Here is a 23,920-nt window from a genome sequence, read left to right on the forward strand (position 1 = left end):
GTCTTCCCTTTAACACCCACAAGAACATAGGTTCTCGGAAATTTCAAGAAGACACAGAAGTAGAGAGAACAGTTTCATGAATCCCCGTGTACCTGAAGGTTCCCCCCACCACTTCTCCCATCTGCAGCTAAACTGTTCTGAAGCAAATAAAGGACGCCCTGTCATTTCATTTGGAAGAACATTAGTATACGCCTCTGATAAGTGTACATCGAGGGCATACATCTAGAAGAATCATACCACTCTTATCTCACAATAATCCGAGCCCTTATTGTCATTAATCATCTGGTCCATTCCCCCATTGCCCCAAGTGCTTCACAAATTCTGTCTTTATCTTTCTTTGTCCAAATCAGATCTAAATAAGATCCATGCACTGCAATCGTTGACTGTCTCTCCTAGAGCTCTTAATCTATAGCAGTCGTTTTAGAAGCGTGCTCCTCCTCCCAGATGGACCTGGAAACCTATAGAAATGCAGATTCTCAGGCCCTCCCCAGCTCTCCTGCATCTGACAGCTCAGAGTTGGAGCCCAGCAATCTGTGCTTTCTTAAGCTCCTGACATTTCTGCCACACCCTAAAGGTTGCGAACCACAGGTTCTGTAGGATCCTTGTGTCAGGGGTCCCCAAGAGCAGCTTTACATTTGTGGATTCACTGAAAGGACTTATGAGACTCAGCACAGAGCTGTCCTCATGGCTAAGATTTTTTTATTGCACGGGTGTAATAAGGCAGAAAGTCGCAGGCAGAGTCTGGAGGAACCCGCATGTAGGCTTTCTGTTCTCTCTCGCCGTGAGGGCTCACACAGAGCACGCTCTCCTTCCCTGACAGCACATGTGCGATGTTTCTACCCAGGGAAGCTCATCAGAGACGAAGCACCCAAGGTTTTTGTTGGGCTTGGTCATATAGTCACTTTCTGCCTAATATGAGCTAAGATCCAGACTCCTAGGTGCGCCTAGTGGGGGGCTCCGTCCGTTGAGCAACCAACTCTTGGTTTGGGCGCAGGTCATGATCTCAGGATCGTGAGATCGAGCTCCGCATTGGTCTCAAGGAGACCAACTCAGGGAGTCTGCCTGAGTTCTCTCTCTCCCTCTCCCCTCCCCCCATTCACGCATGCTCCCACTCCCTCTCTCTCTCAAATAAATAATTAAATGGGGCGCCTGGGTGGCTCAGTGGGTTAAGCTGCTGCCTTCGGCTCAGGTCATGATCTCAGGGTCCTGGGATCGAGTCCCGCATTGGGCTCTCTGCTCAGCAGGGAGCCTGCTTCCCTCTCTCTCTCTCTCTCTCTCTCTCTGCCTGCCTCTCCGTCTACTTGTGATCTCTCTCTCTGTCAAATAAATAAATAAATAAATAAATAAAATTTAAAAAAATAAATAAAGAAATGTTTTTTAGTTGGTTAGTTTTTTTTTTTTTTTTTTTTTTTAAGAGAGATTCCAGACTTCTAGAAGGAAAGGAGGTGTTCAAGAGAAAACATACTATTTGGGCACGATCTAGGCACAATGAACCACCAACTAATATTCAGTTGATTGTTGACTGCAGCGTTCTGAGAGCCAAGGTCCCAGATGCCAGCTGAGGGCCAGCCTCACAAATAGCCCTTTCTAAAGATAACAGGATGCAATGTTAGCTCTCCTGCCCAACCCCCTCCGTCTTTTGTACTAGCTATTTAGTTTTGAAGGAACCAGGCTGGTTGTCTACATAGAATAATGCATAACATGGATTTTGTTGACTGTATTCTCGTCATATGCAGTCAGATTCTAGATCCCATCTTTCATTAGGGGCTGCAAAATTACGTCCAGATTTTCTCTATTAACTTGAAGACTTCTGTAGAAAGAAACCTGCCCTCCAGGATTATTTGGTAATTCTGAGGTTGAGGTTCAGGTTCCTACATGAGAGGCAGCTAAATGCCTGATCCTTTTTCTTTATTTACTAGTTTTCAAAATGAGTCGACTTTTTAGGATACTCCCAAAGATGACCAATAAGTTTTATATATATATATATAGATAGATCTATCTATATATATACACACATATATATGTGTTTTTAAATTTTTTTAATGATTTTATTTATTTTATGAGAGAGAGAGAGCACAAGCAGGAGGGAGGAGCAGAGGGAGAAGGAGAAGCAGGCTCCCCGCTGAGCAGGGAGCCCAATGTGGGACTCGATCCCAGGACCCCGGGATCATGACCTGAGTCGGAAGCAGCCGCTTAACTGACTGAGCCACCCAGGCGCCCCTAACTTGTATTTATTTATTAAGTAGGCTCCATGTCCAACGCAGGGCTTGAACTTAAAACCCCAAGATCAACAGTTGCATACTCTACTGGGTAAACCAGCCAGGCACCCGTGAATTATATTTTTTAAAATAACCCTACTAAGGAACTCTACTAAAAACAGCTCATTTTTAAAATATCGTTATGAACTCACAGATTTAAGTACATTTGATGTGTTTCAATCCATTGCCTTTGTTATTATTTGATGTTCACATTGACCCATCATTAGCCTCATGAATCCTGCTGGGTCCTTTAGATACAACCTAGTTGTCCTTAATACCTTACTTGGTTTCTGTCATGATAACATGTTCCAGAATCATTATACGTATTTCTCATCCTAGATCTGGAATCATCCATTTCTCAAAGTCCTGCTTTTTAGTAAGAAATGGTGCTTAGAGAACACAGTCTGAATGTCAAGAGTGTTCTTACTATCAAGGAAATCATTGTTTCTAGATCTTTTCAATGGGCAAAGCTAGGAAATATATCTTTTATGTCTCTTTTTTGTTTTTGCATTTCTTTTTTTAAAGATAAAACACTTCATGAATCCATGTTGGTATTTTCAATTCAAATTTAGAATTATAGAACTCTAGCTACTTTAATTTCCCTGATTTTATATCTGTACCTCTTAAGCTGAAAATTTTGATTCCTAATGGCATTAACATAATCCTTACTTATTTTACCCTAAAATATAGGTAACAGTCTCAAAATAGCAATAATAATACAAGTGCTCTTGTATTATTGTTATTATTATATATTAGTATTATGTATTATTATATATTATTATCTAATAATAAAAAAAACAGTTCTAGATATTTCTTGTAATTCTTTTTATCCTATAGTTATGCTCTGCTAGGTTCTACCAACAAGGTACTGTGTTTTTTTAAAAGTCATTTGGAATATTTTTCCTTTGTGTGATTGTGCTTTCCACTGTTTGTACCAGTTCATTCACACCATGTTGCTTTCCATTTTAGAGATTGCTTTTTTTTTTTTTTTCTTTAAAGTAGGCTCCACATTGGGCCCCCCTGTGGGGCTCGAACTCATGACTGTCAAGAACTGTGCTGAGATCAAGAGTCAAACACTTAACCCACTAAGCCACCCAGGTGCCCCTAGAGATTGTTTTTTAATCTTAGTCTTGATTTATACTCAGATAAAGTAGCTTTCTAGTTCTAAAGTCAAATATACAAAACAGAAATCCAGCTTCTACCCCTATCCCCTCCATCCTATTCCCTCCCCACTTAACTCTAAGTAACATTTCTTTTGTTTTGGTGTATCCTTTTGTTTGCTCCTTTAAAATATAATCAAATGTATAATGTATTTGCATCCTATCCTCTTCGATAGGTGATACTTACCTGTACTATATGTATATTTTTCTACACACATAGCATACACTCTCTTTTTTTCACATTGCTTTTTTTCATTGAACATAACCTGAAGATTATTCCTTGGTAGAAAGTATATATAGTCCTCCTTTCTTTCTTTTTCCCCCTCCTTTCTTTTTTCAGGGCATGTGACACATGGTGGGGGTGCATTAGAGGACTTTTTGATGGGAAAACTGAATTGTTTAATCTGTAACAGATGTTTGTTTATTGCAATCTGGATAGGAAAATATTACTACCTGGTAAAGAGAACAAATGGTGTACTACTGCGAACCAAATCAATGAACACGCTCCTCTGTGGGTTTTAGGCTTTGCAAGACACAGCACAGAAGTAGGGACTGGGACCTTAGGGATGGTTTTGTGTCCCATAGACCTTTAAAGATAGATGAGGTTTAAATAGGTGAGGAAGGAGGATGTTCCAGGTTTAGAGAAATGGTGTAAATAGAAGTCTAGACTCCAGAGTGAAGGAGAGAATCAGGAAATTGTGAATAATCAGTGGGTTTTGAGCAGAAAGAGGATATAGGAGCAGACTGGAAAATGAATCCCAGTTCACCTGTTGAGGGCTCTGACTACAAGTCTAGATATTGTACCGTTTCTATAAGCACAGCTTTCAACCATTGTCTATTGAGAAATCTTTAGTGGTTCCCCAGGAACAGGAACTTAAACAAGGATAGGACATCTGAACTGTGCTGCCAGACTACTACCCCCAGAAAAAAAGTGTAAAGTGACTTTGAAGTGTGGAGAAGACAAGGACATAAGTGAGACACTGGCAGCGGCAAAGGAAATATAAGAATTTAGGGGCAGAAAAGAATTTAGGGGCACCTGGCTGGCTCAGTCCGTGGAGCATGTAACTCTTGATCTTGGGGTTGTGAATTTGGGTGTCGAGATTACTTCAAAATAAAATCTTTGAAGGAAGGGAAGGGAAGGGAGGGGAGGGAGGGAGGGAGGGGGAAGAAGGAAGGGAGGGAAGGGAAGAGAGAAAAGGAAGGAAGGAGGGAGGGAGGAAGGAGATGGAAGGGCGGGAGGGAGGAAGGAAGAAGGAAAGGAAGACAGAAGGAAGAAAGGAAGGGTGTAGGAAGAGTGTAGGGATTTGGAGGTAGGTTAGGATGTAGGTTCCCTGTCCTTTCCTTCATTTCTAAGGTGGAGGAGTAGCAAAGAAGGGAGAAAGGAATATCAAAGATAACTGTCATTTCCACTTTGGGTTCAGGAGTAAGACGGTGGCATCAGGCCCCAGCCCTGCTTGCTGTGGACTGAGGGTGACACATTTTCTCTGGAAGAGAGAACTCAAAATATGGTGGTTTGGTCATTGGCATTAGCGTGGCGCGTGCGTCCTCTAGTGTTTATGGCCGATTCGGAAGCTTCTTGGGGGTCTGGAAAGGCAGTCTGGGTTCAGAATGGAGATAAAGTCTGCGTATCTAGGTCCTCACTGCTTTCCCTCCCTCTCTCACTCAGGGCATTGCAGGCACGGACGTGGCGAAGGAGGCATCAGACATCATCCTAACGGATGACAACTTCACCAGCATTGTCAAGGCAGTGATGTGGGGGCGAAATGTCTATGACAGCATCTCCAAGTTTCTCCAGTTCCAGCTCACTGTCAACGTGGTAGCCGTGATCGTGGCCTTCACCGGGGCCTGTATCACTCAGGTGAAGGGAGTGCAGGGTGGGCCGGGAGGAGAGGGATGAGGCAGGGGCGAGGGAACGTGGGGGATGGGGTCCTGGCTACTGAGGATTAAGGACAGGAGTTCCCCAGGGGGTGTAGGGGCGGGAATTCGCTCTCCTAGGTCTCCTTCTGCCCACGTGGAGGGAGGAGAACTTATCCACCACTAATGTCAGCCACTGTGATGAGTACCTCTGTGGTCTTCAGAAACAACCTTGCAAAGGGATATCCCCCCCATTTTACAGGGGAATAACCCAAGGCTCAAAGAGGTTAGGTAGTGCTCTCAAGGTCACTCAGCTAATGAACAGCTGGATCCAAAGTCCGGGTGGATGGCGGAAGCGAGGTCACTGCAAGCCCAAAGCTGAGGCTGCTGAGTGAGCCCGGGGCTGGTTTCCGGGGAAAGCTCAAAGGACGGGTGCTTCCTCCCACCAGGATTCCCCACTGAAAGCCGTGCAGATGTTGTGGGTTAACCTAATCATGGACACTTTTGCTTCGTTGGCCCTGGCCACGGAGCCTCCTACGGAGTCTCTGCTGAAGCGTCGCCCCTACGGCCGCAACAAGCCTCTGATCTCGCGCACGATGATGAAGAACATCCTGGGCCACGCCGTCTACCAGCTCACTGTCATCTTCTTCCTCGTCTTCGCCGGTGAGCCGCGGGGGATGGGGGTCGGGGTGCTAAGCGGAGACGGGGGCAGAGAATGGCCCGCGGAGAGAAGGTGGCACGGTAGCAAGTCGAGCACAGGACTAGGGGTGACAGCAGTGTCACCCACGGGGTGTGTCCCCTTGCCCCGCTCTGTGCTGCCCTGCGATATTTACCTGTTGGTTCAGGTGCCGCTATTTAGCTACTCCTCTTAAGAATTTCACAGGGCGGGGGTGCCTGGGTGGCTCAGTGGGTTAAAGCCTCTGCCTTTGGCTCAGGTCATGATCTCAACGTCCTGGGATCGAGCTCCGCATCGGGCTTTCTGCTCAGTAGGGAGCCTGCTTCCTCTTCTCTCTCTGCCTGCCTCTCTACCTACTTGTGATCTCTCTCTGTCAAATTAATAAATAAAATCTTTAAAAAAAAAAAAAAGGGGGGCACCTGGGTGGCTCAGTGGGTTAAAGCCTCTGCCTTCGGCTCAGGTCGTGATCCCAGGGTCCTGGGATCGAGCCCCATATCGGGCTCTCTCCTCAGCAGGGAGCCTGCTTCTCCCTCTCTCTCTGCCTGCCTCTCTGCCTACTTGTGATCTCTGTCTGTCAAATAAATAAATAAAATCTTTAAAAAAAAAAAAAAAAAGAATTTCACAGGGTGGCTTTCTGTAGCTTTTTTTTTTTTTTTTAAGATTATAAAACTGAAGCGCGGGTCCCGTGTTGAATATACAGCGACACTAAGATCAAACCTGTGTCTACCAGACCCCTTGCACAGCCCCCACCCCCAACGCCGCACCATAAGCAGTCAGAGTCACTGTAGCGGACACGGAGAGAGAGTCAGATACGCTGAGACCAGAGCTGACACTCAGAGTGTTTGCTAGCTAGTGTGGCTCAGATACTGACCTGAGAGAATGGACACCAGCCCTAGGACCCGGGCTTGGGCTCAAACTGGGCCCTCGCGGAGACCGCGCTTAACCCGCTAACGCTTCCTTTGTCCCCACTAGGTGAGAGGTTCTTTGACATTGACAGCGGGAGGAAGGCGCCCCTACACTCCCCACCCAGCCAGCACTACACCATTATTTTCAACACCTTCGTGCTGATGCAGCTCTTCAACGAGATCAATTCCCGCAAGATCCACGGAGAGAGGAACGTCTTCGCGGGCATCTTCCGCAACCTCATCTTCTGCTCCGTGGTCCTGGGTACCTTCATCAGCCAGGTGAGCCTCTAGCTGGAGTCGGGGCAGGGCGGCTGGGATGGCAGAGGGCAGAAGCTGGGAGCGGGGTTGACTAGGTACCCGGAGAAGGAGGGAGGGAATGATGGGGACTCAGGCTGCAGATCGAGTGCTTTTGGATTCCTGGTTGGCTCCCATCTGCACATTGCTCTGGAACTGGAGCCTGCTGGGTCAGGTACCGCGGTGCAAGGCAACACGTTGGTAGCAAATAAAACGAGATGGGTGGGATCCTTCCCTTGTCTTTCTAAAGCACAGAATTTTCCCAGAGTGGCCAAGGAGAGAGTCACTCGCCGAGGTCCTTTCTGTCCCTCCTGCCAGCGTACATGAGATGGGCAGATACATGCCAGACAGGCTCCCTCCTTGTCCCCGCCCCTGCATTCGTGGGGGGCCCTTGGCAGAAGACACGGTGCAGTCTACAGACAGAAGGGGTGGCAGGGTGCTCGAGCAGTGGACAGATAAAGCTGGCCTGGGTTCCTCTCGTAAAACCGGGGTCAAGGCATAGCTGCCCCGGTGGTAGAAGGATCGGGTCCCTTCCTCCTTGCCCTACAGATACAGGAGACTAGGAGCTCGCCCCACACCAAGGGGTCCTGCTATCCCCTGCCGGGGTCCCCCTCATTGGCCTGCCTCTTCAATTCCTCCTCTCCCTCATTGTGCCTTCTCTTGGCACCTCGCCCACTAGCTATAGTCACCAGAAGCTTCCATCCCCCTGGATCTGCCAGGTCTTACCTTAATAATATTCATAGTAAGTAGCTCTGTCTCCCCAGCAGAGTCTCTAGAAAGACTGTGTCTGTCCTCTCTTCCCCGCTCTGGATTTCCTCTTTCTCCTCCTCCAACGAGCAGATTGGGCCTGGGCCCACAGGGATCACGGGCCGGGGCACTGACGCCGTGTTGGTGGTCTCAGCTGGAGGGCTAGCTGCCCGTGACTCGCCTCCCTGATGGTGGGCTGCCTTTCTCGGTTCTAGATTCTCATTGTGGAATTTGGGGGTAAACCCTTCAGCTGCACGAAGCTCACCCTGTCTCAGTGGTTTTGGTGTCTGTTCATTGGCATCGGAGAACTGCTATGGGGCCAGGTGAGTGGCAGCCGGCTCGCCCAGTACAGGTGTGCGGCCGGCAGACTCTCTCCTCTGGAGGAGATGGGACATGCGATGGCAGTGCCTCCCAGCTCCTCGCCATGAGCTTCTTCCCCCCAGTTTTCCAGGTCTTTCCATCTTGCAGGATCCTGTCAATGCCCCCCACTTCGGAGGCTGTGGATCTCCTCTAAGCAGATCCCTTAGCGTCTCTGAGATGGGAGTGGAAATATTCAACGGAATTTTGCTAAAAAGAGAAAAACAAAATTAAGGGTCTTAGAAGTAGATGTTTACAGAGCGGAAGTCTATTTTAGTAAAGCCGTAGTCTGGCTGTGAGCTGCTGGGCTGACCTAGTTTAGGGCTCCCCTGCCTCTCGTGTTCACCACGGCCTGAACAGGTTGACTGGGTTGAATGGCTGACTCTCACTTGAGATAAATCCAGACCCACGAGGGCTCTAGAGAAGCAGCATAGCACCCAGTTAAGAGCATGGACGCTGGGACCGGCTCCTCGGCTTTGAATCCCACATCTCCTTTCCACAAGTTGAATCCCTTTGACCAAGCGTCTTAACCACTCTGTGCCTCAGTTTCCTCAGCTTAGGAGAACAGGATCATCGTTCCTTGTTGCTAATCAGCCCATCTGTTACGACACAGAAATGACTTAGAACAATTTCTAGTACCATCTAAGGACACAGTAAAATTTAGCTATAGGATCAGGTCTGGCAAATTTTGTTCCTTCCCAGATACCACTTTGCACACCCTCTTATCCCCAGCTCTGAGCCAGGAGAAGCTCTGCTTTGCAGACATCCAGTCTCTACCGACAGGCTCCAAGCCACCTGGGTGACAGCTTTGCTCTAAGTGGCCCCCGCGATCCTTCCCTGGGACCACTTCCCCATAGACCTGCTGGTTGTTTCTTTCCTGTGTCCCAGATACCTCCCTGATGAATTGCTGTCCTGATTCCTACCATGAGCCCCGCCTCCCTGTCCCATTCGGTGGCGTTGCTTTACCAGTGGGACCCTTTCACACCTAAGTGGAGCTTAGTTGTTTCACTGATGGTCCGGAACTCCCATCGGGGTCTAGTCTCACACGTGGCCACGCGGCCTTGATGCCGGGTACCAGCACGGCTCCTATGTCCCAGCAGCACCTTCCAGTCATCCGAGAGCAGACCTTCTTCCCCTTTCAGAATCCTTGGCTCCATGCTGGGCCACTCCTACAGCCCTTCTCTTGTCCCAGTCCTGTCTATTCCTCGTCTGTGTGTCAGGGAGAGCTGATTGATGCTTCCTGAGCCCAGACTACTGCCCCATGTCTGATGATACCCGAATGTCCCTTCTTCCCTGGTCTCTCTCACCCCAAGCCCAAGAAAACCTCTAGTATCCTTTCACCCTCGTTTTTCTGGGTGGGTTTTTTCGTTTTGTTTTGCTTTTTCACCCTCGTTTTACAACACAGGGAGTTACTCTGCATGCGCTAACTAGAAGAGGATCCTTCCCTTCCAAGACTTCTCTTCCCCTTGTCCATACACAAGCAACGTGACCACCCTCTCCTATCCCTAGCCTTGTCTTCCCTCGGGCCCTGGTCTCTGTCCCTTCCTACCATGTGCCACGCATTATAGTTCCTTCCCTTTCCTGGCAAAATGGAAAGGAGCAACTGAGACGGAAGGAGAACCAAGTATATAACTAACCCAGGCAGATGGCTGGCAAACTTACACGCGAATGTAAGTTCTCCTTCATGTGTCCACAAATACAGAAAACCTTCCTGAGGGCCTGCCATTGGGAGGCCCTGAGGAGTGCTTGCCTGGCCGGGTTGACACCTCTCCCACTGCCCTTCCACCCCACCACCTCCCCGGTGTTTGATGGGGCAAAGAGTGACCTACGCGAGGGCCTGACCATGTGAGCTGCGTGACCGCCCTCTCACCTGGATTCTGGTATCTCCCCTCCACTGCACTTGTTCTCAGATCATCTCCACGATACCTACCCAATCCTTGAAGTTCCTGAAGGAGGCTGGGCACGGCACCACCAAAGAGGAGATCACCAAGGACGCAGAGGGGCTGGACGAGATTGACCACGCGGAGATGGAGCTGCGCCGAGGCCAGATCCTCTGGTTCCGGGGCCTGAACCGTATCCAGACTCAGGTACTCTGACAGTGGCCTGTCCTCGCCGGGGAGAAGACATCCCTCCGTGTGGGGAGGTGTGGGGATGGGGGAGCTGTTCCTGGTGGCTCACATCTCTTCCCTCCCTAAGGCTCACCACTGGTGGGCAGCCCGAGCTCCCCTAGCTCCAGGGACCAGCTGCCTGGGCGCCTCTGAGAGGAGAGTAGTCAGAGGTCTCAGAGCCCTGAACACAAACTGGTAGCCTCTTCCTTCAGCTTCTGTTTGGTTCTAAAGCCCATTTTGCCACCCTCCATGGGGCCAGCAAGCTCCCTGTGTACGGTCTCTTGCAAGCACCAGACCTGACCTCTGACCTTGGGGTGGGAGATGCTCGGCGTCCTTCCCCGCCCTTCAGGAGAAAGGAGCTAGGCAGCATCTCTAAACCAGCATTGCCAGCGTATGCTTCGTGTAAGTCCTCCAGCTGCTGCGAGGGTAACGTAGCTGTTATCTGGAAGGATCTTTGCCAAAGAAACTCACCCTCTCGTATCTTCCCCACTCATACTTTAAGGCCTTGGTGGGGAATCTGACGGCTCAGTGTATATAAATGACAAAAGTCTCTCAGTGCCTGAGTATCTTTTGCAGGATTCAGATTTGCTTCCCCAAAAGGAAGAAGCTATAATTTCCTCAAACCTTTTCCCTTCTCGAAAATTCTGAACTGGCACAGATGCTGCCCTTGGGCCCCCTTGCCCGTGGAGCCTCGCAGTAACGTTTTTCTTCCCATTTTCCATGCAGCAACTATAACCACCTGCTCCTAGGTAGGCAGCTGGTCTAGGCCCTGGTCATTCTATCACTTTCCCTGTTCTTGCCCTATATGCCTCTATTGTATTAGTCGAGATTTCCGTCTCCAGAGAGCAGGCCTGTTCCTCTCTGCTGATTGGCTGGAGATCCCGGAAACAAGTTCCAATCTCTAAAATCAGCCTTGCCGAGGGCGTAGAAAGTTCCCTAGTCAAGCCCACCTCCTTCAGTCATAGGGAGGAGAGATCAAATGAAACCTCACCACTGCATACCCACTGGGAACTTGTCTCCCACAGGCAAGACCATGATGGAGGTGCGAGGGCAGGGCTAGTTAGGGAACCACTGGGACTCCTTTCCCCTCTCCCGGGTTCCTTCCCCCAAGAGGGGTAAGTCCCCGGGACCTGCAGACACTGCCCCACCCTCTAGGCCACTGGCTCCTGTCTCCGAAGCCCTGGTGCTTTCCTTCAGGTCTGCTCCTTTCATAATAACCTGTCTGCTTTTCTTCCCTTCAGGGTCCCTGCCTCCTCTCCTCCTATGTGATTTTTTTTTTTTTTTTTTTTTTTTTTTTTCCTAGCCAGGATTCCCTCGTTCCAGCATCTCCTTCTGTCCTGGGGGGGCTGAGGTTCACGGATCTTCCTTCCCCTCCAATCCCAGTTCCCACTCCTTTGACTGTGTACCCTGGGTTCAGATGCATGGCCTTACGGCGTTGGGCAGACTGCCTTTCCTTGCGGGACCTGGGGCGGCTAGGCGAGAGTGGCATTCAGGCCTACACCTAGGAAGCAAACGCAGCCCTCGAAGATGCCACAGGCACCCAGCCCCTGCCCTGGCAGCGCACACCTGGCCCCGTAAGCCAGTGAGCCCAGACCCCTGGAGCTCGCTCCTGGCAGCGGTTTGTCAGCCTCAGTGGGATTCCGACAGAGCCCCCTGTCGTCGGGGTATTGATCCTTGCTGTCACTCTCACTGAAACACCTGGGCGATGGCGGGGGAGGCCCAGCAATGGTCCCCTTCTGGTCCCTTTAGTTTAGGGAGACCCAGAAGCACTGGGGAGCAGAAGCTTTGGGAAGGTAACCCTGGGATCCGCGTCCCCTGTGGAGGTGGGGGGACCCGTACCGGTCCCCTCCCCATGTGCAGCCCTTTCCCTCCCACAGGATCAGGCTCTTCCGTCCCCCAGAACTAAAAACTATGTAACGCCATGAAGGGATGGTAGTCTAGCTCAGACTTTGGTCTGAATCCAGAAACCAACCCTTAACATTTCGTGGCTTCTCGGGAAGCTTTATAAATAAGAACAGCTGTCTGCCTCATAAGGCGCCTGCTTCGTCCCCTTCTCACCTGGGGAACTGAAGCCATTCTGGTGAATGGAATCAGCCCTTGGTCTTAAGTCTGCGGGCAGTTTTATGACGATTCTACCAGATCCTAAAGGATGAAGGAATTCCTTTTGATTTGTTCCTTGTCACCTAGTGGTCAGGGACCAGGACAGTAGTTTTGTCCCAGGCCCCAAACCAAGACCATCATCGGTAATCAAATGGCACATAATCACCTGTGTCTGAGAAGTAGGACACAGAAAACTAGAGACCACTTGCTAGACTGTTGTCACTGATCACGCCAGCCAGCATGTCTTGCTCCCCCGCCCTCAGTCTAGCTACTGAGTTACTCTCAGACATTGCCAGACATTTTAGGACCCCCGGTGCTGGCGGCACTCTTGCTAAAGAGCCTGGCTGCTGGGTTCCTGAGCTCCCTTCTCGGGCCCTGTCCATTTCAGCCCAAGGAGAGGGGGCTCTCAGAGCAAACACCCAGAAGCAGGTGACCCAGCAGTCGTGGTCTAAGTGCCTTTCTGCCCCGACCACCTGGATGTGTTCTACCACATGCCTCACTTTTTTTCTTTGAACGCAGGAGTTACTTTCCTGCAAAATCTTCAAAAATCAGTAGTCAACTTAATTGGTTCAGAGGTTCCTGAGGCTCAAAATTCAGTTGATATATATACTTCCCCTTCTATCTTAAATGGCATGCCTTGTTTTTTAAGATTACAGGTCAACACAATGAATAAGCTGTCAGTCTCTGTTAGGAGTCACGGGGTGAGAAGTCCCTTTAAACTGTAGATACTTCTGGACCCCTGCACACTTAAAACATCCTTTGTAGGCTGCAAGGGAAGAGAAGACCGGATTCTGGCTGGGTATCTGGCCTCCATGGCAAACTATTCTTTAAATGAAGTGTGTGGCGCGATTAATGGTTCCCCCGCCTCCCCACCCTTCTCCTCACCATTGCTTTGTGTAGAAGGAAACTTCTCTCTTGCTCCTGCTCCTGCTCCTGTCCCCTTTTCCCAGCACTTTCCACCCCCCTTCCCTAATCCTCCAGGACCACCCCCCACCCCCCCACCTTTCCTCTTCTCTCTGGACTGTGGAGCAAAGCTGTCTCACTCTCTGATTCTTTGCAGATCGACGTAATTAACACATTCCAGACGGGAGCCTCTTTTAAGGGAGTCCTAAAGCGACAGACCATGGGGCAGCACCTTGACGTTAGACATGTTCCTAGCTCATCCTATGTAACAGTGGCGCCAGTCACATCTCCCCCCACCACTTCTGTTCCTGCTGCTGTCTCATCTCCTACTCTGGGCAGTGAGTGAGAGTCTATTATGATGCATGATTTGCTAAAATGACCACAAGAGAGCACGTGGCATCCACTTTAACCAACCGTGGTTATCTTTTCCTTTTGGTTTTTCCCTTTGATCTCTGACTTAAGAGAAGATGGGACTGAAATCCCACTCCCAAACCAGGCTGTGTGCCCTTATATTTTATTTTATTATGTTGAGAAACTATTAAACCATAACCATTTCAAAGACAATAATCCTGTTTTCTGAACGTTCCTCTGCATTGCTTGTTTCTTCCTTGAGTTTTGTTTGTTTGTTTGTTTGTTTGGCTTTACTTTGAGTTGTTGGTTTGTTGGTTGGTTTTGCTTTGTTTGGGTATGTTGGTGTTCCTCTCCTCTCCTCCTGCTCCTTTGAGTCTGAACTTGATCTCCTGAGATTAGAGGTGGGGTTAGGCCAGGGAAAACCCTGCCCTCTCTTCATGGGGCGGGGAAGGGGGCAAGTGTCAGACCTCCTGAAAGAGAGTACGAAAAGAACTATCCTTCCCATGGGTTCTTCTATCAGGAGATCCCTCATCACTGAGCCAACATTGAACTTGGTCGATAATAACAGTCCTTCCGGGCTACCGCTCTGTTGTGAGCTGACAGTATTGGTGCAGAAGCTGTAGCTGAGTGTGAGGAAGAGAAGGTGTTCAGTTCACATGCACAGGGCTGGGTGTCCCCGAGGTTTCACTTTTCAGGGACGTCAAACCAAGCTCTGGCTTAAGAATCAATGTGTTCACATCTGCGCAGGACAAATGTATCCTCAAAGGTCCAAATAACTTACTTTTCCTTACTCCAGCTTTTTTCTTTTTAGGAATTTCTGAAGAGCAACTTTTATTTTGGTTTGGGTTTTTTTTGCCTTCCCTTTTCCTCTAGTTCGATGGTCTCACCCATAGCCAGCCCTTCACGCCTTATTTTGCGCTTAAAGTTTCAGGAGCCCCTTTCTCAGCCAGCCTATCTGCTGGAATGCTGTCAGTGTGTGACCTAAGATCTGGAGTTCCCGTCAGTAGATGGTGGGATTCTTGCTAACGCTTATGCCTTCCTATTCCGGGTCATTTTACCTTCCCCAAATGGGACAGAGAGAGGAGAGAAGGCTCTTTGCTGATAGTGCTATTATGGTATTTGGTGGGAAAGAAGTCTCTGTATATTAAGTCTATTGTGAGCTTCAGATATTTGACAATTTTATTTATCTCTTCCCCCACTTTCAACCTATCCCCCCCCCAAAAAACCCCCAAAACCCCTGAAGGGGGGTGCACTAAAGAAAGAACAGGTGCATTGTCCGTGGTTTACGTGATTGGGAGCTAAACAGGCTGACCAGAGACCAGTTATTTGTTGTCTTTGTGGCCAAATGTAAAAGTGTTCTGGTGTGAGGTATGAGGGGTGGGTTTTCTATAAACACATATTTCTTTAGGCCCAAAAGCAGTCAAAGAACTGAGTAAGTCTTACCCTGCAAATATCTAAGAGCTTCTCCTTCTAGTTCTTCTGTATGCCTCTCTTACTTCTCTTTTTCTTCTAGCTTTTCCCTGTCCTTCTAACTAGTGCCTGTTCTTTTTTAATCATGCGTTTCTGTGAGGAAGGGCTAGTGTCAGCCATCCCAGCAATTTGAAGGTGGAAAGACACTAAGCAGAAGACAGAGCCCATTGGGCTCTTATGGAATTGCCAGTAGAGGGTAAGCCACTGACCCTCAAAGGCAGAAATTCGGTCAGGGGACAACAGCCACACCTGCTCTCTCTCTCCAGCTCCTCCTCCTTACCTAGACATCCTAGAAGAAACAGTCACGCATTTCAGGACCCCAGCCTCCATTCCAGATCTCCCAAGTGAATTCAGTTATTTGTCTAAACTTCAATAAATAAATCTTGAAGATTTCCCTCTCTAGGAAATCTCTAATCCCTTCTCTTCCCCTGGTTTCCGAAAAGAGAACAGAAGACTCTAGAATCTAGCTGGAGAACGGGAGTCTTCATCTGCCCATTCACTGGGCTCCAGGGAGTGCTTCTAACCTTCATGCCTGATTGAAAGTCCGACGTCACTGGGACTCCTGAGACCCGAGAAAGACTTGCCCTTCAGTTAGCCACTTCTTCCTGTAGGCAGGGGCCCCAGAAGAGCCACTTCCCGGAGGTTTGGAGGGACAATAACTGGGGAAGGAAAGGCTGGCTGGCTGAGTGGAGAGTGCCTACAGCTTTCCCAGCACCCGCTAGCCATGTCCCGTTGCCCGTACCCCATTCACGCACCAGGCCTCAGGGAAGCAGGTTGCCCCCTTTGCTTGGGGTGGATCGATGGGGATGTACCTGTGTGATCATCAGCATGTGTTACGTGTTCTCTGAGGCCGTGTTGGAGGTGAGCAGCATTGTGACAACCCCTAGCCCTCCACCCCTCACCCTTCTCTCCACCACCAGGCCACTAGATGGGCCGCCATCTCCCTGACTCCTCTTCCTTTGACCTTCCCTTGCAGGATGCTGCTTTCCCTTTAGATTCTAGAAGCCCTGCAGTCTAGCCAGATGACTGTTCCTTGCCCCCCAAAGAAGACATTTTCCCTATTTTTTCCATCCACCCATTCCTATTCACTTTCATCTCCCTTATTGTTTGCTTGTAACAGTGTTATTGATCACCCCAACAGGTGAGAGGAAAAGCCAGAAAACAGGGCTCCAGACCCTGACCCTAACCCCAATTTTTAAGAATCTGTTTTCTCTACTAGACTTCACATACAATTATTTTCATTAAGTACTCAGTTGCTTCAAAAAAAAAAAAAAAATAGAAGCAAGAAGTTTGAAAATCACTGATATTGAAGATAACCAGCTGGTGGCATAAAGGTACCTTTTCTTCTCCAGCACTTGTTAAAAACTCGGAAATTGCAGGAGCGGGTCCAAAGTGTGGGCTCTGTCATCCCTCCTACAGGGGCTGGTATGACTTTGAACCCACCTATTAACCAGGGAGAAAGCACTGGGTTTGGGCTGACTTCATCCAAGGTGCCTTGCTCTCAGATTTGACGGAGTTTGGTGAAAGCTTGGCGCCTCCGGAAGACCAGACGGAGCCTCTGCTCTATCTGCTCTCACCCGGGTCTGGAGCAAAGAGAACATGACAGGTAAAACTCACCCATCAGATGGTCGACAGCAATCACAGAAGGATGGAAACGTAGGTCCTTAATTTCTGTTCCACAGGGCACATGTGCACCCAGGTCCCTTGCTTCCTCGTGGCTGAAGCATGGAGCCAATTCTACTGAGTGCCAGAGAGTCCCTTGCCTTCTTTTTAAAGATTTTATTTATTTATTTGACAGACAGAGATCACAAGTAGGTAGGGAGGCAGGCAGAGAGAGAGGAAGAGAAGCAGGCTCCCTGCTGAGCAGAGAGCCCGATGAGGGGCTCGATCCCAGGACCCTGAGATCATGACCTGCGCCAGAGGCCTTGCCTTCTAAGCTCTGGGCAGTTCCATCCTGGGTGGGTCTGCCAGGCTGTCGTGGAGTGAGGCGAGATAAGGAAAGCCTTAGCCAGCAAAGACACGACTTCAGTAAGTCCTCTTGGGTATTGGTTGTGGAGACTCTATCCAGTGATAGAAAGCGTTGCCTGACTCTCTCTGCCTCTGCTGTCTGCACATTCTTGCCTCTTCTCCAGGGACATATTCTTTGCTGAAACAGCAGAGGCACGGAAGAGGGGCCCCAGGCCAACATTCAGCATTCCCCCCTTTGCCCCTCCTACCACAGCTGTCTCTCCTGCATCAGCCTCATTTCTTTCCTGAGGGAAGAATTTTTGGACAAGACTAGATCAGCCACCTCCCCATGACTAACACTGTCCTCCAGCCACCTTCCTTCCCCTCTGGCCTCTCTCTCCAACATCTCGGCATCCAGCCTACGGCCCCGACCCGTTCTGCCAACCCAGGTTCTAAACCAGACTTCAGAGAGGCCTACCATTCAGAAAAGCAGGGTGCCAAAGGAGCTGGTGCCAGTGGAGGAGGCAAAGGCTGGCCACGGCAATCAGTTGCTCTTAATTTTTTTCCTTTTCCCCCAATTGACTGAATCCCTTCCCTTTTTTTGTGCGGTAAAAAGAGACTTCGACTCATACAGGGCCGTGTGTTTCCCTCTGCCCACTGAAGCCACATGGTATTTCCATTCCTCCATTCTCCATCCACCTCCTCAGAAAAGCTGTAGCACAGCCTCCGACCGGGTGGTTTCTCTCCTGGTCCCGTCCCTTCCCTGCTCCACGTAAGGTCATGCTCCCCTTCCCAATGTAGCAACAGCTTCAGAAAGCTGCAGGCCAGGCACACGTGCAGTGCCCCAGAGGCATGGACGTGCACTTGAACCGTGACAGCCAGCTCTTCTCTCCGTAGTCAGGAGGAAGGCATCTTCTCGTACCCGTGGTTTAGCCGCATCTGTCAGGGGAGGGCTGGGAGGGGCAGAGTTCTGCTCTCTTGGGGGGAAGGGGACATGGCACAGGTTGTGGGATGGAAATATATGCATGTTTCCTGACCAAAAGAGCAATGATTAAACCAGAGACTATAATATTTTGCATGCTGCTGGCACAAATGATGAGTGTTTGTCTGCCTCGCTGCACGGTATCCATAGCCACTTATCGCCTGAAGCGTCTTATGTATGGACCGGTATGCGTTTGACTCGCTAAGGGTTTTAAACAGATAACTCGTGTGCAGTTTTTCCATCCCACGTTCACGAAATGTTTGGCCTCGACACAGAAAGCCACGTGTCTGAATCATCTTTTAAGTTCGGCTGTTAATTTGCACCTGGTTCCCACGTCCTTGCCCTCATCCAAAAGAACTAATGAATCCTTGTTTTCTGTTTCGTTTGAAGAATGGATTGTTTGGGAATGCTAACTTTGCTTTGGGTTTTCTACATTTTTTTTCCTTTTTTTTTTTTTTTAAATGCAGCTTTGAAATATTCAGCTGTTTGCCATTACTCACCCTACGCCACACCCATGCTTGAAAGTTGACGTTCCTCATGTTCCCTAATCTCTTCTCATGTGTTTGGTTTTGGTTGCTGAGCCGTAGTGTTTTGTAGTTGGGGTTTTGTTTCTCTCCTCAAGCCACCAGTTCCTTGTTGTCCTAGCCAATTCTCACCTTCGTGTTTTCTCATCCCCCTTTTCCTTCCCCCCCAACCCCCGTATAGATCAAAGTGGTCAAAGCGTTCCATAGTTCCCTCCACGAAAGCATTCAGAAACCCAAGAACCAAAACTCCATCCACAACTTCATGACCCACCCTGAATTCGCCATAGATGAGGAAGTGCCACGAACACCGCTCCTGGATGAGCACGAGGAGGAAAATCTTGACAATCCTACGTCCGGGACTAGGGCGCTCCTGTTGGACGGTGAGGTCACGCCATACGCCAACAAAAACAACAACGCGGTGGACAGCAGTCAAGTGCAAATTGTCGCCTCCCACTCGGACAGCCCTCGGCACAGCCTGGAGACGTCCGTTTGAACTTCATCCTCTGGCTCCCATCCCCGCTTTCCCCGTGTCCTTTTTCATCTGTCCCATCTGTGAGGTGATGATGGGACTTTTCACTGTCGTGTCAGCTGTTCCCAAGTATGTGTGAACCCCCACCTGACCATGAAGAGGCAGGAGCACAGACCTCCGAGGATTTCAACTTCAACTTGAGTTGGGGTTTGTAGCAGGACCCAGTCAAACCCCAGGCATGTAGCGAAGGGTAGGGTCTACTCCTTGGGTGTGTCCGCTGTCATTTTTAAAGAAATGATGACAGTTCTCTCGGTGTCTCCCCCACCCCAGACTCTTCCCCAGTATGCATATGTTTGTCACCATCTCCTGACTTCGGGATTCTACCCTACGAGTCTGTGCCATTTATAAACTAAGTCGAGGGTTCCAAGAGACAAACGTTCCCAAATGAAATGTGTAGAGGCAGGAATGGAATGTATAGAATCAGCCTATAGAGCAAGTGTTTTTAAAATGACTTTCCCATTTTCAAAACTTGCACCTAAAGCCCTCTAGCTCTTTCTGCCTTTCTAGTCAAACCTGCCTAAGGTTCTTCTGGTCTTTTGTGACCACTGTGTGCCCTACCTTCACTCTTCCTTTTTTTTTTTCTTTTTTTAATTTTTTTGTTTTTTTACTTTTTTTCTTCTTTTTATTTTTAAGTTGTGATGATTAGGAAAGTGGAGTGGACATGGCTGAATTGGGTCAACTTTGGCCATTCTCGCTTCTGGCCCCAATGGAATCCTTGGCTTAGTCCTAGAGGCAGGGAGGTTGCTTTGCTAATGGGATCCCCTTGAAGCAATTGAGAGCTGGTAAGAATGTGTTTCTGTGGTTGTCAGGTTACCTTCCACTTCTGAACTGCCGTCTTAGTCAGGTGTGTGTCCTTCCTAAGTGCTAGGGAGATGAGCCTTGACCATGAAGCTTGCGTAGGCTCATTATATAGTTTTGACTGTAAGCCCGAGCTTCCTCCTATTCTTAAAGTGGTGGCAAAAGAATGGATTGAGAAAGGCCCTGCCCCTTACTAGCCTGGGGTCCTGAGGACCAGCAGCAGGCAGGTCCAGGACAAGACAGACCATCAAAGCCAACTCTTCTGCCCTCCTCCCTGGGTTGACCACTACTACTTTCAAAGCCTTCTGTCAAGGCTCTTCTAGGACAGGACCTGCTTGTTGGGGGACTGAGTACTGAGAAGCCTTGGGAGAGGCCAGAGGACCATACTAGCAGGTTCTGAGAAACCTTCCTCTGAGAAACCAGACACCTTGAGCTTAGGTGCCCAAGTACCAGCTTTGACACACCCCTCAGCTTTGTCATTCTGCTCTGTCGTGGCCTCTAACCCATCCGGTCTCTCAACAGGCCCCAGCCTTTCTTACATGTTCTGCTTTTGAAAATATGCATCCCAAGTGGGCTCCAGTGACATTTTGCTGACTTAAAGAGCAAAAGACCCACCCTGAAAAGTTCTCCTTCCTCTCTTCCTTTTTCCCACATGCCCCACTCAAGGCCCTCTCTAGAATGTGCTCGACTGCTACACGATTAAGCCCTGTGCCTTCTTTCCCTGAACACTGCCCAAAGCATCCCCTTCCCACCTGCCTCTCCGGAGCTGGGGACCTCACCAGGAGACTTTTTAAAATGTTCCTTGATGGGACAAGGTGGAACCACGTTTGCGGGAGCGCCATTTTTATCCCTGCTGATGTTGACATTAGCTCTTCTGTGCAGGGGTCCGTGAACTCATGTCTACAAATTCCCATGAAAGAAATTATGGGAGTGGGGGGATGGGGCTTGAGGCTCTTGTGAACTGCCAAATTTCCACTTGTGAGAGTAAGGCGGCCTGAACCCATGCTCTCCAGCCTTCTCTTCGGGATCCCTCTTCCCTCACCCCTTCCACCCAGGCTGTCTGAGGTAGGAAGAGCAAAGAACCAATACCCCCTGCCCAACCCCATTACTGCGCAACCCACCAGATTTGATTTGGGTTTTGTAAAGGTCATATGCTTCAGCAATCTTTTCTCTGTCTTAAATCCTCATGTGGGAGTAAAACAGCTCACCGGAGGTGTTAGGTATACACATATTTATTAAGTACTTTGGGAGATTTTGTTCTATCAAGTCTTTTCTTACCTCAGATCAGTTTTGAAAACAAGCCAATAACAAACTTCGGAGGCTATTGTACCATTCCTGCTCCCAAAAGACTCTCATGGTGCCTGACAGGTTACTCTTGAAGGCTTGTGTCTACTTGTTTAAAGTCAATGGCTTTTGTGTGTCTTCTAGTTTCCATGGTAGGAGAGAAAATAGAGAATATGATGCAAAAATATATAGTTTTCTTTAGCTCAGAAATGGATATTTTCGAGTCAGCCATATGTATTTTGTTTAAGGATTTGACGTAAAGTGCTGTCGTGTTACCCTGTGGAAGGAGCACAAAACCAGCTGTTTGACATGACAGGCGACTTCGTATATTTGCGACTGGTTTTAAAACCAACGCACCATACTTCCTTTCTCCAAACAGCCATCTTTATACTTAGTGGGGGGAAAATGTGTTGGGTTCTAGACTTTTTTAATATAAATTTTGTTGATATGGAATTGAGTAAGTTTAAGTGTTTATGTGCATATGTTTTTTATATAAGTTTTTTTCTATTCAGTTTTAGTGATCCAACTGGCAGTGAGTAAATATGGCGAAGTTAATAAAGCTTTCCGCCCATATGGTGCTTTCGATCTGAAAAGGGTCGGATGGGGAGAAGGTGAGATAATTCTCCTAGAGAAACCTAGGAAAGCGGGCAGTGGACTGCGGATGGGAAGGAAAGCAGCCAGCGAGAAATGAGTGTATGATCCCCCCCACCCCCACCGCCATAAAGATGGGTGCCAGGCTTTTTAGTAACCAGCGATCAGGGTCAGGGGCCTTGCCCGGATGTGTTTCTTTTGGTGAGTAACTGGCAGAGTGGTACCCAAGGCGTGAATATCTCTTGGGCTGCAAGGATGCTCTGATTGGGTGTTTGCATTCACCCAGGAACATGGGTTCCTTCACCCATGTTTTATGGGTTCTTTGCCCCAGGAGTTTTCCATTAGTGAGTTTTTGTGCAAGGCTCCGATTTGGGACTTCCCCTCCCCTAGAAAGGTCGTGTGCGATCTGTGAGATGGGGGAGAGAGTTCTAAGTGGAAGTCACAAAGGCTGGTTCTAACCTGCAGTGACCATCTCGGGGCTAGGTCCTTCCCAGAGGTACCCTCTGCCCTCTGAAATGATGACTCCCCATCCCCAAAGGTGTCAGCGAGACCACCTCGCAATCCTTCTGACACCCGTGGGTTCTGTAGGGTCTGGGATTCTTCCACTCGAGCTTCAGAGGGGAGAGTCTGTACAGTGGTATCTGCACGATTACCTCACTGCCGAAAACCCGGGAAGGTGCGGCAAGTCCGCATGCAGCCTCGAAATGCCTCACCTCCTTCCTCTCCTGCTTCCTTGGCCTGGTGATCGCTCTCAGCAGCCCGTGATACCATCACAAAGTGCGCGCGTCCTCACTTCCCACATCTAGGGACCACCCACCGCAGCGGCGGGGATGAGGCACGTGTCAACGCCTGCTATTCTGAAGCCATTCCAGCCTTTCCCTCAGAATAGACCAGATGCCCTTCCATGTAGCTCAGTGCCAGTGCCTCGCCTGCCCGGCCCTGCTGTCAGGCCTGCTGTCCCCTTTCCTCTTGATGAGGAGAGACAGAGGGAAGGGAGCTCCCAGTGACCGAATTGGCCTTTGGTTCGTGTTTGCTCCCCATCTGTATATATGCCATATGTGAATATGCCGGACGTACATGCCAACAAAATCTATCTACGTTGTGCTTTTCAAATCAGCACGCAGATAGGAATTTCAAGTTTCTTCTTCTTTTTTTTATCCCCCAGTAACGAGTATAACAAGTACTGGTATTTTTGTACAAAAAAGGAAAACAAAAGATTGACGGTTGTGGTCTGCATGACATAAAGCAAACACAGTGACATCCAAGCAATATGTACCCCAGCGTGTGTTGCCATGATCTGCCTTTGGCTTAACGGTGTTTGCATTCGGTTATTATTTAAGCTCTCTGTACAATGTTTTGCATGTATTTATATGGTTCTTAGGGGGGGGGAATGCTGTAAACTGGCAAATCTGAAATTTAAATATGTTGTCCACTGGGACGGGAAGAAGAGGAGTTTGAAAAGACGGGATAAAAAGGGATAATCTTTTTTTTTTTTGGAACCAATAAAGCTTGTTGCTGATGAGCAGAAACCAGTACTGCTGTGCACCGAGAATAAAAACCTGTGCCCACCAGTACCTGTGCTGTCCTCAGTGTGTCTCCACTCGTGGGTGATGTCACTGGGGGGGTCTGTTGGAGTTTGAGAAGGGACCCGCCACAGCTGCATCAAGACCCCTGACCATGCAAGCCTGGCACTCAGCTTGTCACTGGCCCCTTCCACGCTTCCCCCGCCAACACGGCCCTCTGGCCCCTCGTGGTCCCGCTTGCCAGGGCTACGCGCTGGCAGGACAAGCTTGGCTTAGCTTGCTTTGGGCAGAATCCATAGTTGGGGCACGTGAAGCCGGAGCTTTTGAGAAGGGTGAACCTGGAAGGATAACAGTCCTTTCTTATCCTCTTTGCCCTTTTTTTTGTTTGTTTGGGTTTTGTTAATGAAATACATTCTGGACCAATTCATTCCTCTGATACTAGCACCGTTTTTTCCTATCTTGCCTCTGGGGCTCTCCTGTCCCTCTTTTCGCCCAAGTTTTTGTTCTGTCCCATTCTGTTAATTGTTCCATTCACCGACCCGTGAGGCCCCAGGTTCGG

The 23,920-nt window shown here is 49.0% G+C and overlaps 1 protein-coding gene across 7 annotated transcripts in view; it reads left to right on the forward strand.

The window, feature by feature from the left end:
• The window catches only part of ATP2B4 (ATPase plasma membrane Ca2+ transporting 4), a 97,661-nt gene extending 74,354 nt beyond the window's left edge, over positions 1-23,307 (forward strand). For 4 of the 7 annotated variants that reach the window (XM_047703844.1, XM_047703843.1, XM_047703846.1 and 1 more), the window contains 6 exons: positions 5,085-5,276; positions 5,722-5,935; positions 6,921-7,132; positions 8,110-8,217; positions 10,162-10,338; positions 18,818-23,307. In XM_047703844.1, the coding sequence (XP_047559800.1) occupies positions 5,085-5,276; positions 5,722-5,935; positions 6,921-7,132; positions 8,110-8,217; positions 10,162-10,338; positions 18,818-19,129 (1,215 nt within the window). In that variant the 3' untranslated portion in view covers positions 19,130-23,307. Of the gene's footprint in view, positions 1-5,084; positions 5,277-5,721; positions 5,936-6,920; positions 7,133-8,109; positions 8,218-10,161; positions 10,339-13,519; positions 13,701-18,817 lie in introns of all 7 variants that reach the window. The other 3 variants (XM_047703847.1, XM_047703848.1, XM_047703849.1) reach the window with 2 other exon arrangements.
• Positions 23,308-23,920: the final 613 nt, after the last annotated feature.

Source organism: Lutra lutra, chromosome 15, assembly GCF_902655055.1.
Source record: "Lutra lutra chromosome 15, mLutLut1.2, whole genome shotgun sequence".
NCBI classification, from domain to species: Eukaryota; Metazoa; Chordata; class Mammalia; order Carnivora; family Mustelidae; genus Lutra; species Lutra lutra.